This window comes from Epinephelus lanceolatus, chromosome 10 (genome assembly GCF_041903045.1).
Source record: "Epinephelus lanceolatus isolate andai-2023 chromosome 10, ASM4190304v1, whole genome shotgun sequence".
In the NCBI taxonomy this organism is placed as follows: Eukaryota; Metazoa; Chordata; class Actinopteri; order Perciformes; family Serranidae; genus Epinephelus; species Epinephelus lanceolatus.
Window position 1 is genome coordinate 32174214 of NC_135743.1, and position 13456 is coordinate 32187669.

Here is a 13456-nt window from a genome sequence, read left to right on the forward strand (position 1 = left end):
TGTGGTAATTAAAGGAGCGCACTGAAATTTATGGTTTAATTATACAGGCCTTGTTATGCAGAGAAGACCAGGATGGGCTGATATGCTCAATAAAAATAAATAAATTCCATACGGGGTTTATTGAACCCGCGTTTGCACGGAGGGTGCAATCGTTCCAGCCACTCAGGTGTGTGCGCGTGCTATTGTGTTTATGTGTTCATGTGTATGCATATGTGTGTGTGCATGTTTATTTATGTATTGCCTCGCAGGACAGCAGCAGCAGCTCAGTGCGCCGTGTGAGTGGGTGAGAATGAAATTTAAAAAAAAAAAAAAGAGCCAGATGAATTGCAATCGATTGGCGCTGGTTCACTGTATTGATCCCCCAGCATGTTAAAGCCTGCTGTACTCCATGAAGAACACTCAGTCAGTCAGTGTGGGCTCACCCCCCCCCCCCCCCCCCCCCCCCCCCCCCCCCCTCAACCACCATCTCCCCACCCTCCTCCACCCCTTCACCAACTAACACACGGCTGGATATACTGTAAATGTCTCCCTGTGTTGTTACTGCATGCATGTGTAAAAAGCGGAGACAATTGAGCTTGCAGCTCCAGCTTCCAGTATGCGTAAGTGTGTGTGTGTGTATGTGTGTGTGAGACTTGGTTTTGTGCATGCACAGTAATGGAGAGTGATCTTGGCTGTGGCCCACAAGCTGCTTCTCTGAACTGATCTTTGAGTTGGGTATAAATAGCGCTTGCTCTATAAATAAAACAGCAGCACCTTTCACACTCACTCTCTCTCACTTACCACACACACACACACACACACATTCAAACCTGCCCACATGCCTCTTGTATCACCTGCCCGTACACAATCATAGTATGCATAAATACTCACCTAGACCTCCCATCAATTCATACATCACTCTGTGGGGGTCAGATAGAAGGATGTCTGTGGGTCGTATTGACATATTTTCATGAGAGCATGACCTGAACAAGCTTAGCGCTGACTCCCTGCCTGACCTCTGACCTCACCTTACTTTACAAAAGTGTGCTTGTTTTGGTATTTAGCTGATACTTTATTCAAAGTAACATTAGCAAGTAGACGATCGATATTCTCCCCAAAGTGGTGATAAAACAGCATTAGCCGATAAAGACATTGAACCTGAACCCGTTCAGTAACAGAACAGTCCCTCTGAGTTCAGGAAGAATTCTCTCCCATCTCTGCCTGGCCAGTAGTTGTCAACAGAGCTGCAATGGTTGCACAATTAATCAATTAGTTGTCAACTATTAACTTAATCGCCAACTCATTTGATATTCAATTGGTGTTAATAATTCTTTTAGTTAAAAAAAAGGGTCAAAATTCTCTGATTCCAGCTTCTTCAATGTGAATATTTCCTGGTTCTTAACTCCTCTATGACAGTAGACTGAATATGTTTGGTTTGTGGATGAAACAAGAAAATGAGGACCTGATCTTGAGCTTTGGGAAACACTTTAAAACATACGTACTCTTAGATCCTCTTCTGCAGTCCAACTTGCATCACCATCTGCCCTCTTGACTACCATGGGTTCCAGAGCCTTCAGCCGTTCTTCCTCCCGCCTCTGGAACTCTCATCCCCACGACATTCGCAATATTGACTCCCTTTCTACTTTCAAATCCCGTCTAAAAAGGCATCCTTTCAAGATGGCCTACTCGGTCTGATTTAATGGAGACACACTGCACTGATGATGACTTTATGATGATGATTTTATACCTAATTTTTATAGTTAAAATTTCTGTCTAGTGCTTGCTTTTTTTCAGCTGTGTCTTGTAAGGTGTTCTTGAGTGCTCTGACAGGCGCCTATAAATAAAATGCATTGTTATTATTTTTTCACGATTTTGGGACACTTTATAGACCAAACAACTAATCGATTAATCGATAAACTGATTGCTCGACAACAAAATAATCCCTAGTTGCAGCCCTAGTTGTCGAGATGTGGGCTTCAGACTGGCAGGCAATCCAACATTGCCATCCTGCTTGCAAGGCAAAACTCACTAACAAACTGCTCTCTAAAACATCAGTGCTGTGACTTTACATAATGCTACGGGCTAACTGTAACTCAACGTGACTTGAAGTGTTTGCACGGAGCCACCGGCACAAACGATCACCGGAAAGGCTGCTGGTTGACTCAATGAATATCAATAATACAGAATTCCACCACTAATCCTGTTGGCACAGCACTTATTCACATTCACACCACTTTCTACATCAGTCCATAATGTAGCTGTGTGTCTCAAGAACAACATGTCCCATCCGCCTGCTGTCTGCTGAGCTCAACTCAGGCTAGAAGTGTTTTGAAATGGGGTGGGGGGGGTGGGGGGTGGGGGGGGGGGGTGAGAGATAAATTGGTACAGCGAGCTGGAATGCTGCAGCAGTTATTTAAGGCCCTGTAGGTGCTGCCTAGGCCATATGCTCCCATTATTCCGCTTGGGAGGGGCCCATGTGGGCATGTGAGCAAGGCTGGAGAGAGGAGGAGGAGGAGGAGGGTGGGAGGAAAAAGAGAAAGAGGGGGTGATGGAGGGGAGTGAAAGGAGAAAAGGTAGCTGAGGTATTATTTTAAGGAGAGCCCTCCTATCAAGCGTAGGAGGAATTTTTTTGAGAACGGGATACCTGGAGAAGCCTGAGATGAGATGAGAACGAATTAGCTTCTAACGTAAATGATCGCCTTCACCCTCAATATCCGGCTCTCTCACCGTCGTCTTTGCATAATTCATCTCGTCAAATTTTGAGGTGTGACAGAGTATAATTCATGAACTCCTGAACTTTTCAGGTTGATAGCTTTTCCTCAGGTTAGGCCTTTTCAATCATGTTCATATCGTGGCGCTGCACTTGATTCTGTACGGCACACCTTCTCATGGGTGTTTGATTTGTTGCTTGTTGTATTTTTCCAAAAATAAAAAGGGATGTCCACAACTCCATGTAACTGGAATGTTTTAGACTTTTTAGACAGACTTTGGATCCTCAAACTTCATATTTTAAGAAATCTTTTCTTCTGCTGATAGCTTAATATTTACCTTAAACAAGGCCCAGATGCAGCTTTGTTGTTAGCTTCATATCTCTTTCTCTCTCTTGTTTCTCTCCCTCTCTCTCTCTCTTCTTCTCCCTATCTGTACAGTCTCTTGTCAAACTGAGGCCTGTGTTCCTGATCAGGGCATTGCTCTCATGTTAGCCGCTTCACGGGAAGCACATCCCAGCATTCCCTCTGACACGCCAGCAGCAGCATTACCATAATTGGCTTTTCTACATGACGGGACAGAGGAAATAATAATGTCATTTTATTTACAGCCCTCTTGTCCCGGTCCGAGAGCTATCACCCCCCCCTCCTCCCTCCTCATTCCTCCTCCATCCTCCCCTCCCTCCTCACCACACTCTTTCTCCTCTCCACACATACACTGACATACACCCCTCCTTCTCCCCCTCGCCTCGTCTATCTCATCTCCCTCTCTCCCACTCTCCCTGTGCAGGGCGCGAGTCTCGTTCTGCCACGGCGTGTAGGTCAAGCGATGGCTTTTTGATCAGCTCCTGTCCAAAGCCATCAGGGTTGAGAGGCACGTAATGGAGAGCGGGGTGACAAACAGAATCTGGGGAAGGAATAAGACTGCCAGTTTCCTATTAGGGGCCGGCCTAAACGGCCTCGGCCCCCCCACACCCACCATCTAACCCCCCCAGCATTCTCTGCTGCGAACCCACTCCTACACTGCCTAAATCACATGAGTGAAGGGGCCCGTGATTGGACATTAGTGCCGCAAATGACTGCCGTGATTGCCCCCTCTTCCCAAACTCACATCAAATAAATAAAGAAATGTGTGTAAATAAATAGAAGGAGGGGTGTTGGAGAAATGGGGCTGGTGGTGGAGGGTGGTGGTGAGGGGAGGCTGACTGGTTTCATCCCCTTCTTTTCCTCTCTCTCGGTTCAATCGCCTCTCTGCCTTTTCTTATCTGGTTTGTTTGGCTTTGACATCGGCCAAATGGTGAAGCTCCGCGAGCCTGACAGAGAGTTTTATTGATTAACAACCGGCAGACTCTCAGCAAAGCAAAGGGAGAAGGCAAAAAATGGGTAGGGCGGGAAGATAGCAAAGTTTTGAAAAGGAGTGATATGTTTCTGCTTTGCTCGCTGCCAAAACGCCTGACGTGTCTGCTGGTTGTATTCATTTGGTATCGTTTACAAAAAATAAAGTCCATACACAAAGTTGAGCAGTGTGTGAGGGGGAATGTTTTAGAGATGATCTGTTCTTAGGTGATCATGTTGTCCCGTTGTGAGGCCCAGTGTTGTGTCGAGGCAGGATACAGGGCGTTCACCACAGACTTTTCGTCAGAAAAAACATATCAAAGTGACGTCTGTTCTGCAGAATAGGCTCTGGTCTGGTCTCTTGAAACAATGTTAAATGCACAAACCTGATCACAGATTTCAAATGCAAAATCTGCCATCTTCATATATTAGGTACATAACAGAATCAAGGGTGCTTCATGAGTACTTAAATTGTGGTGGTCCTTCGGGAACTCTCTTATTTAAATAAGAATAATAATAATGAGGCAGAAGAGAACAAAACACACTTGAGCTCTTATCTCTAATAAAATAAAGGCCTGTCCCAAAGTGTATTTGGTAGCCTGAGACATGAAAATCTTTGATAACACCTGCTTTACAGCACCGTAAAGTGTCAATCCATTTGTGCATTATGCATTTTTAAAAAGGCTCTTTATAACATCCAAAGGGACTCCTACAACCCTTTTTGGTACTTTACATATTTGAGATCCCTTTTTGCTAACAGTGTATTAACTATATGTGTAGGTATTGTGAGATCAGTGCACTTGAATGCTAATTCTGGCTTCCTTGGTGTGTGTTGTTGGTGATCTGGCATGGCTGGTGGCGGGCTTGATCGCTGCCTGCTTCTGACAGTGAGTCTGCAGTGCTATCCTGGCCACGCTGCCGCCTGTCTCCTTGATGGCGGCACGTCCCCGAGCAAAAGTGACAGGCGCTTTGGCGCCCGTGCAGATGGCCCTGCTCACAGCCATCACCCGCTCGGCAAACCAAACCGCCAGGGACGGCACGCCAGCCCTGCCCCTTCCCGAGCCCGCCCCTTTGCTGCTGGTGTTGCTCTGCATATGTGCGTCCAGGACGAGAGAAGGAGCTTAATCTGGTCGCCAGTCAGAATCACACATCTTCAAGTTGCAGTGACTGAACAGATAGAGTTGATGTGTGGCTCTTAATATTTTGCTCTTCCTCATGCTTCAGATTTTTAGCATCCTGTCAGAATAGATGCAGCATCTCAAAAGAGACGAGGGGGATCATTTATTTCAGACTCACGTTTAATCACTAATATTGTACATTTATGGTTTGCGAAACCGTCCACTTGCCGCCTGTGATTTTTACAGATGTCTGTCTCTGCCAGTCTTTTGTCTGTGTGCTTTTGATATCTCCCTCTTTGTTGTTTCCATGACAACATGGCAGGACAGGCATTGATTGACAGGGATCGTCAAAGGGTTCCCTGGCGACCTGCTCATTGTTCGAAGCCCCTCCCTGCTGCAGTCTGTTTTGTCACTCACCCAGTGATATTTCTGATCTGCTGCTTCTCATTCCTGCTGTCTGTGTGTGTATGTGTGTGTGTGTGTGTGTGAGTGTGAGTGTATGTATTAAGCACTGCCAGCTATCGGGGTTTAGCTATTTTTTGGCTGCAGCCGTTGTGAGTGACTCACATAGGTAATTCCTACTGTATGTTTGCACTGTTCGTGTGGGCTCGTGAGGAACGAATAGCCGTTCCTGCAGGATGCTTTGTATATTAAATGGCTGATATGTATTGATAGCATCCTGTTCTGGAAACGGGTTAGCGAGGGGGAAGGCACTGTAACAGAAGACACTCTGCAGATGTGTTGTAGAGAGTACAGCACATAATGCTAATCTGCTGTGTTAGGGATTTTCAGGAGTTTTAGAAACTGTCTCGGTCTCAGTCTGTCAGTGGGATTGAAGCGCAGCCAGGTTCTCCTGTAGTGCTCTCATTTCACTGAAATCCTGTCAGGCGTTAGGGGAGTATGTTGCTCATTTGGAGAAGGGTGTATCAGTAGCACACAGCGAACTCAGACTTATAGGCAATATTATGGTCGGTGGGTTCAGGTTTGCACTGTAAGAGCAAACATGCATGAGCTGCAGAGTGCGTAAAGTACACACGTAGGCATGGGGAGGTGAGCATGCAGGCAAACAGGCACTTACCGAGGCACTCACACGCACACACATGCACATCATCGCACAGTCACAGTCGACGGTGCAGCTGCTCACCTCCCCCACCTCCTCCACCCATCTCCTCTCAGGCAGCAGTAAATGTTGCCAGTGTATATATATCAGGTATTATGTCCACTTAGATTATGATATGACAGGTTAGCGTGCCGTTTGAAGCTGACAGCACATCTGTTTCATCAGGAGAGACTGATACTGGCATCTAGGACACACATCTCACCATGCAGGAAGGAGATAAAGGAAGAAGCTAGGGGGCCGTCTTTCCTGTCTCCCTGCCTCCCTCACCCTCTCCCTCTCTCTTTTTTCTCCCTTTTCTCTTACACCCCGTCTCCCCACCCACCAAGCCCACCACCTCCTGCTCACTTTTTCTTTCTCCCCCACATCTTTTCGTTCACTTGATCTTCCCCTAACCACCTCCTGTCTCTCCTACTTACTGATGCTTGCTGTGTCTTCCCTAGCATGCGAACACACTCACACACATACATTACGTACACATGGTCTGGCCTCCTCTCTAATTTGCCTTTATAAATTTTACTGGTAAACCTGTTACATCTCAGCCTTCTTTAGTTCCCTTTTGCTTTCCATTTTTAATCCGTCTTTCTGTTAAGCACAGTCCATGCCATTTTGGATCACAGAACAGTTGTAGTATTTTTGAATGCCCCAGACTCCTTCCTTCAACAATCATTGTGACATTCTCCATCCAAGCGCCATTGTTTTGCCAGTTCCTGCTTAATAGCACAAATGAAAATGACCTTCAGCTCGTCAGAGTGGGTTTAGGAAAAGCTGCAATATCTCCAAATTAGCGTTTTGTTTCTTTCCCTCCCTGATCAGTTGCATAACCTGAACATGTGAGCAGCTGAACTTCACTGACTGGATGAGTGAAAGGCAATAAAGCTTGGGGAGGAAAGAAAGAAAAGAGAAAAGGGGGAGTTGAACATGCAAGCATGCAGCTGGCTAACAAGGCCAAACAGCCAGTCATTTCCTGGGGAACATGAGGCATGTGCAGAGGAATAGGGAGTTGGGAAGGAAAAGGACAACTGTCAGAAGCTCAGTGATTTATTTTTCCCTTGGAGGCTTTTTTCACCACTGGCTTTCAGAGCCACATGTGTGTGAAATACACACAAATTCATGCATGCATGCATACAGACACATGGACACACCAACAACGGATGAGAGTAAAAGCCTACGTTTCCCATCGTTGAGTATTCATTCCATGTTATTTTGACTGTGGTCCTGTTGGTGTGCTGTAAATCTTTAATTTCACTGAGCTGACCTCTTTTTATTTTCCTCTTTCCTCCCCCTTTTTGTCTTCTCTGTCTTGCTCTCTTTCTCTCCAGCGTACATGCCCGAGGACGAGCTTAAGGCAGACGTTCACGATGAGGAAGAGCACCTGCAGGATGACGGCCTCTCATTAGATGGCCAGGACACTGAGTTTCTGTGCAATGAGGAAGAGGAAGATGTGGATGGAGGCCAGCCGCCTAGTTACAGAGACTCTCCACTCAGCAATGGCACTAACCCTGACGCTGGATACGGGTCCCCGCTCAGTGATACCAGCGATCGGCTGACGGACTTCAAGAGCACCTCTTCCAGGGATGGTCAGGAGAGGGAAGGCATGGCTTTGCCCTTCCGCCCCAACAACGGCCTCTCTTTCCAGGATAGCCTGGCACAGATGAAAGCCGTCTATGCAAACCTCATCTCAGATGCCTCTTGGTCCAGCATCACAATGGACATCATGAAATCCAAGCCTGCTGCAGCTGGCAGTGTCAACAGTGCCCTCACCACTCCAGAGCCTGCCCCCACTGCTTCTGTCTCCACGACTACAACCACAAACAAGAGCAGTGCGGTCAACTTGGCTGGCAGTCACCATAACGGCAGGAGCTCCAGCACCACTGTCAACCACACAAGCAGTGCGAGTGGCAACACTAATGGCACAGCAGCTAGCTCTGTTAGCAGCCACAGTGCAACCAGCTGCAGTGGGAGCAGCAGTGGTGGGGCTAGTAATGGTAGTGGTGTAGCCTATGACTGGCACCAGGCAGCTCTTGCCAAAACTCTTCAGCAGACCCCCTACCACCTTTTACCAGAGCCTAGCCTCTTCAGCACAGTGCAGCTCTACCGGCAGAACAACAAGCTGTATGGTTCTGTTTTCACTGGTGCAAGCAAGTTTCGCTGCAAAGACTGCAGCGCTGCCTATGACACACTGGTAGGTTTAACAGTCCACATGAATGAGACGGGCCACTATCGAGATGACAACAAGGACAAAGAGGAGGATCAGGGAAAGCGCTGGTCCAAACCACGTAAGCGCTCCCTGATGGAGATGGAGGGGAAAGAGGATGCCCAGAAGGTGCTGAAGTGCATGTACTGTGGCCACTCATTTGAGTCTCTGCAAGATCTCAGTGTTCATATGATCAAGACCAAGCATTACCAGAAAGTGCCTCTCAAAGAACCAGTGCCAGCCTTGGCCACTAAACTGGTGCCCACTTCAGCTAAAAAACGAGCGATTCAAGATGCTATAGTCTCCCCATGCTCCCCAGACTCTATCCATGCTAGTAGTGGTGGTGGTAGTGTATCCCTAGGGGATGTTGGCAAAGACGCAAAATCTGCAGCTAACCCCTATGTTACGCCAAACAACCGCTACGGCTACCAGAATGGTGCCAGCTACACATGGCAGTTTGAAGCTCGTAAAGCTCAGATCCTCAAATGCATGGAGTGTGGGAGCTCTCATGATACACTGCAACAGCTGACTGCCCACATGATGGTTACTGGTCACTTTTTGAAGGTTACAAATTCTGCATCCAAGAAGGGCAAACAGCTGGTTTTTGATCCAGTGGTGGAAGAGAAGATTCAGTCTATCCCACTGCCACCGACCACCACCAGACTCCCTGTTCCCAGTGGTGTTAAGTCCCAGCCGGTGTCCCCTGCCCTTTCCTCATGCTCAGAGGAAAAGAGGGAAGGAGGTGAGGATGAGAAGGTTGAAGCAGGTGAGCCAGTGGAGAGAAAAATCAAGGAGGAGAGAGATGATTCAGGTGAGAAATCTGAGTCTGATGCCACATCATATAAATACCTTAGAGAAGAAGATCTAGAGGAGGCACCAAAAGGAGGGTTAGATATTCTTAAATCTCTTGAGAACACGGTATCCAGTGCCATCAGCAAAGCCCAGACAGGCACACCGACATGGGGTGGCTACTCTAGCATCCATGCAGCCTACCAGCTGCAAGGTGCCATGAAGAGCCCTGCTACTGTTCTACCCCCAATGGTCCAGAGTGTCCAGATGCAGCCAATGTTTAACAGTGGGCTACGAGGCCTGGTAAATGACCCCAACTCAGTCATCCACTCGCCTCGGAGCCCTTCCTCCCCTACCCCCCTCAGGAGCAACGTCACTGCCATGGAGGAGCTTGTGGAGAAAGTGACAGGGAAAGCTGCCACTGTGAAGAAAGAAAAAGAGGAGAAGATGGTGAGCCTGGAACGATGCCGGCCCCCGTCCTTAGTAAAATCCCCCTCTCCTGCACTGAGAGAGCAGAGAGAACAATTAGCATCTCCAAATGACCTTTCTGTAGGTAAACCATCCGGTATGAGAAGTAGCAGCCCAGGCAGTGTAGATTCAGAGCTCATCTGCAAGAAGGAGCCCAAAGAGAGCCTTGTAGATGGCCACAACAACCATTCTAAGAACGGCTCTGAGGCATGCCAATCCCCAGTAACTAACGGCAACAGTCTTGGCATCATCACCGATCACTCACCAGAAAGTCCCTTCATTAACCCTCTCAGTGCACTCCAGTCAATCATGAACACACACCTGGGTAAGGCCTCCAAACCAGTAAGCCCAGCTGCAGACCCACTATCTATGCTTTACAAAATCAGCAACAGCATGATGGATAAGCCAGCTTTCAACCCAACTCCTCAGGGCAAGCCAGCTGAGCCCGTCAACCACTATCAGTTGTATGACAACAGTGACCAGCCCATAGACCTGAGTAAAAATAAATCCACTGTTAATAGCAACAATAACAATAACAACAGCAGCAGCAATGTGCTGTTGACCAACAATAATGTAAATGGTAACAAACCCCTTATTTCCCTCCCTGACTCAGTGTCCTCTCCTCTGAGAGAGAATGCTCTGATGGACATTTCCGATATGGTAAAAAACCTCACTGGGAGACTGACGCCCAAATCTTCAACTCCCTCCTCCATCTCAGAGAAGTCGGATGCCGACGGCAGTGCGTTTGAGGATGCCCTAGAGGACCTCTCCCCAGTGCAGAAGAGGAAAGGGAGGCAGTCCAACTGGAATCCCCAGCACCTCCTCATCCTCCAGGCACAGTTTGCCTCCAGCCTGAGGGAGACCTCAGAGGGCCGCTATGCCATGACTGACCTGGGCCCCCAGGAAAGGGTCCACATCTGTAAGTTCACAGGCCTCTCCATGACCACCATATCCCACTGGCTGGCTAATGTCAAGTACCAGCTGAGACGGACTGGGGGCACCAAGTTTCTCAAGAACATGGACTCGTGCCAGCCCGTGTTCCTCTGTGGTGACTGTGCCTCCCAGTTCAGGACTCCCTCCTCCTACATCAGCCACCTGGAGTCTCACCTGGGCTTCAGCTTGAAGGACCTGTCCAAGCTGTCAGCTGAGCACCTTCGGGAGCAGCAGGCTGCCTCAAAGGTGATCACAGACAAAATGACATTCGGCAGCCCCCTGTCAGCCTTGACCACGGCAGAGGACGACACAGGCTCTGTGTACCAGTGCAGACTTTGCAATCGGACATTCGTCAGCAAACACGCAGTCAAACTGCACCTCAGCAAGACCCATGGCAAGTCTCCGGAGGACCACCTGGTGTTTGTCACTGCTTTGGAGAAACTGGAGAAGCTAGACAAGATGGAGAAGGTTTAAGCGGGGTCTCGAGCTGAGCGTAGAGACTGACAGCTGTGGAACTGACTAGAATTTCATTGCACTAAAATGACATTGTTCACAGTTACTGCACTGGGCCGAACTGAGCCGCCAGAAAAAAAAATCGGTCTTATTATTTTTTTGTTGTGATAACTGCCTGACTGGACCATGTCTTTTCATGTTGATTTGTTTTTGTTCTGCCAAGCTTTTTTACACTTATTTTGTAATATATTTATATGCTATTTGTCTGATCTGTGCATGTATTTTAGTGAATCAAGGTTAAACACAAGATTTTAATCTTTTCATGGCAAAAATACAACTACTGCTTCAATGGTAAGAGTGGTGAGTGGAAAAAGAATTAGTGGAAGAGAAAACTGTATAATACTTGATATGAAGAAGGTGAAAAATTAAATGTATACACCAAAAGAATGAAAGAATACCCTGAAAGACTGAAGTAGCACCTTAGACAGTTGAATTTTGAATTTGTAAAGAGACCATGTTTTGAAATATCTTGCATTTGTCAAAATCAGATTGATTTCAAAGATCAAGGATTATCATTTCCCCCCTTCTCCTTTTTGGGTTCCTGTCACTGCAATGTTTCTGATGATGAATGGCCTGCTCATAAATCTGTCAGTGTATTAGAAAAAAAAGAACATGTGAACATTTGGAAAAACTGAAATGCTGCTTCTGGTTACGAGTCAATCAGTGAAAAATGAATGGCCGTCAGTATGCAAGTTTGCTCAAAAAACTTTTCCTTGTTGTGAAGTATCACCTTATAGCAATTTTCCAGTTGTATGGTTTGTTACATCATTCTCTTTCTAAATTGTGTCGCTTTATTCAACTGTAAAGAGAACAGTCCGTTACATGTAAATGATTACCAGTGAAAATGTCAGTACTCCATAAGACATATCTTACCATTTGAAACGGCTCAACATTCTTTGTATCTTAAGGTGTGTGCATTCTCTAACTTTTATATTGTCATTTTATATACAAAAATGATAAAAAATAAAAACAGATGGTGTATATAGATATATGCTGTAGAGCTACAAAATGTCCTTTTTTTAAAGAAAATACAAATTTAGCTTCTTTGGCTTGGTTTACAGAAATGATTTTAATTATACTTGCATCCAATTTGATGCATGAAATGGTGTGGAAAATAAATAAGCGATGCACAATGACTATACATTTCAATGTTTTATCGACAATATTGTAAAAAAAAAAGAAAAAAAAACTTTTTAGCACCGATTAGTTTGTTTCATTTCTTTCTCAATTGTAAAATAAACCCCAAAGCAGTTGTTAACAGTCATACATCTGTGGTTGTGTGTTCATTTGTCATGGCGGTGCACCCAACTCAACATAAAATTTGACTCTGTAGCATGGCGACAGATTAAAGCAATCATACCCATGTCAAATCCTAACTCAGTGTAATAGGATTTACTTTTTGGGTTAAACTTAAGAATGGCAGAGGTGAGATCCAAAACGCCCCTGTCTCACTGTTAGCACATACTCTGCAACAGGCCTGCTTTTATGTTTGCAAAAATTTTAAGAGGAGAAGAAAAGTCACTTGTGTCATACTTGTAACTGATGACTGAGCCACATCATACTGCTGATGATTATTATAATGATGAAGATGACGGGGATGATAAGCCTGTAAGGGTGCCTATTGTACTGTAAGAAACTCATGCTAGGCTTGTGACTGGCCTTCGGAGGGCCCGTTCTGAAAGAATCAGTGTTATATTAATGACAGCAGTGTACTGTTGTACTTTTTTGTCTTCTTGGAACAAAATCAGATGGGTGTCTGTTCTGCTTGATACAGCCTCCTGACTGGCCACACTGTACCAACCAATAATTAACACAACTGTTCATTTGATACAGGAGGAAGCTGCAATGCTGCTAGCAAGAAACCCCTGCGTATCTTAACACTGTGCATTTAAAAAGTGACATTGATTTTCGTGACGGGGCAGTGGAGAGGTGTTACTGTGAATCTTGGCAAGATGGAGACTGTAATCAAAACAGAGCTATTACTTAAATTTAAAGTTGCTTGCATCATTCATCAGAGCCAGAATATAATGCACATGTGTGCAGTACATGCCACATTTTCAACACACCTGTCTGTACTTTAGCAGGTTTCTTCAGATAACACAACTTCGCAGGATGAAGTGTAACTTCAGCATTGTTAGCACAAACAGGTTTATTGGCTGAACCTTTTTGATTTCCACAGCCAGCTTGTGATTGTCTAAGATCAGTGAAAAAATGTGCAGTAAACCATTACCGTTTTCCTCCTCACTTCATTTACTTTGTTCCTGTCTCCTCTAAATGATTGTTTGCATAGTTGCTTGCC

The 13456-nt window shown here is 46.0% G+C and overlaps 1 protein-coding gene across 2 annotated transcripts in view; it reads left to right on the forward strand.

Moving 5' to 3' along the window:
- The window catches only part of LOC117265412 (teashirt homolog 1-like), a 37797-nt gene extending 25376 nt beyond the window's left edge, over positions 1-12421 (forward strand). For both annotated transcript variants that reach the window (XM_033639887.2, XM_033639886.2), the window contains exon 3: positions 7580-12421. In XM_033639887.2, the coding sequence (XP_033495778.1) occupies positions 7580-11118 (3539 nt within the window). In that variant the 3' untranslated portion in view covers positions 11119-12421. The remainder of the gene's footprint in view (positions 1-7579) is intronic.
- The last annotated feature ends 1035 nt before the right edge of the window (positions 12422-13456 follow it).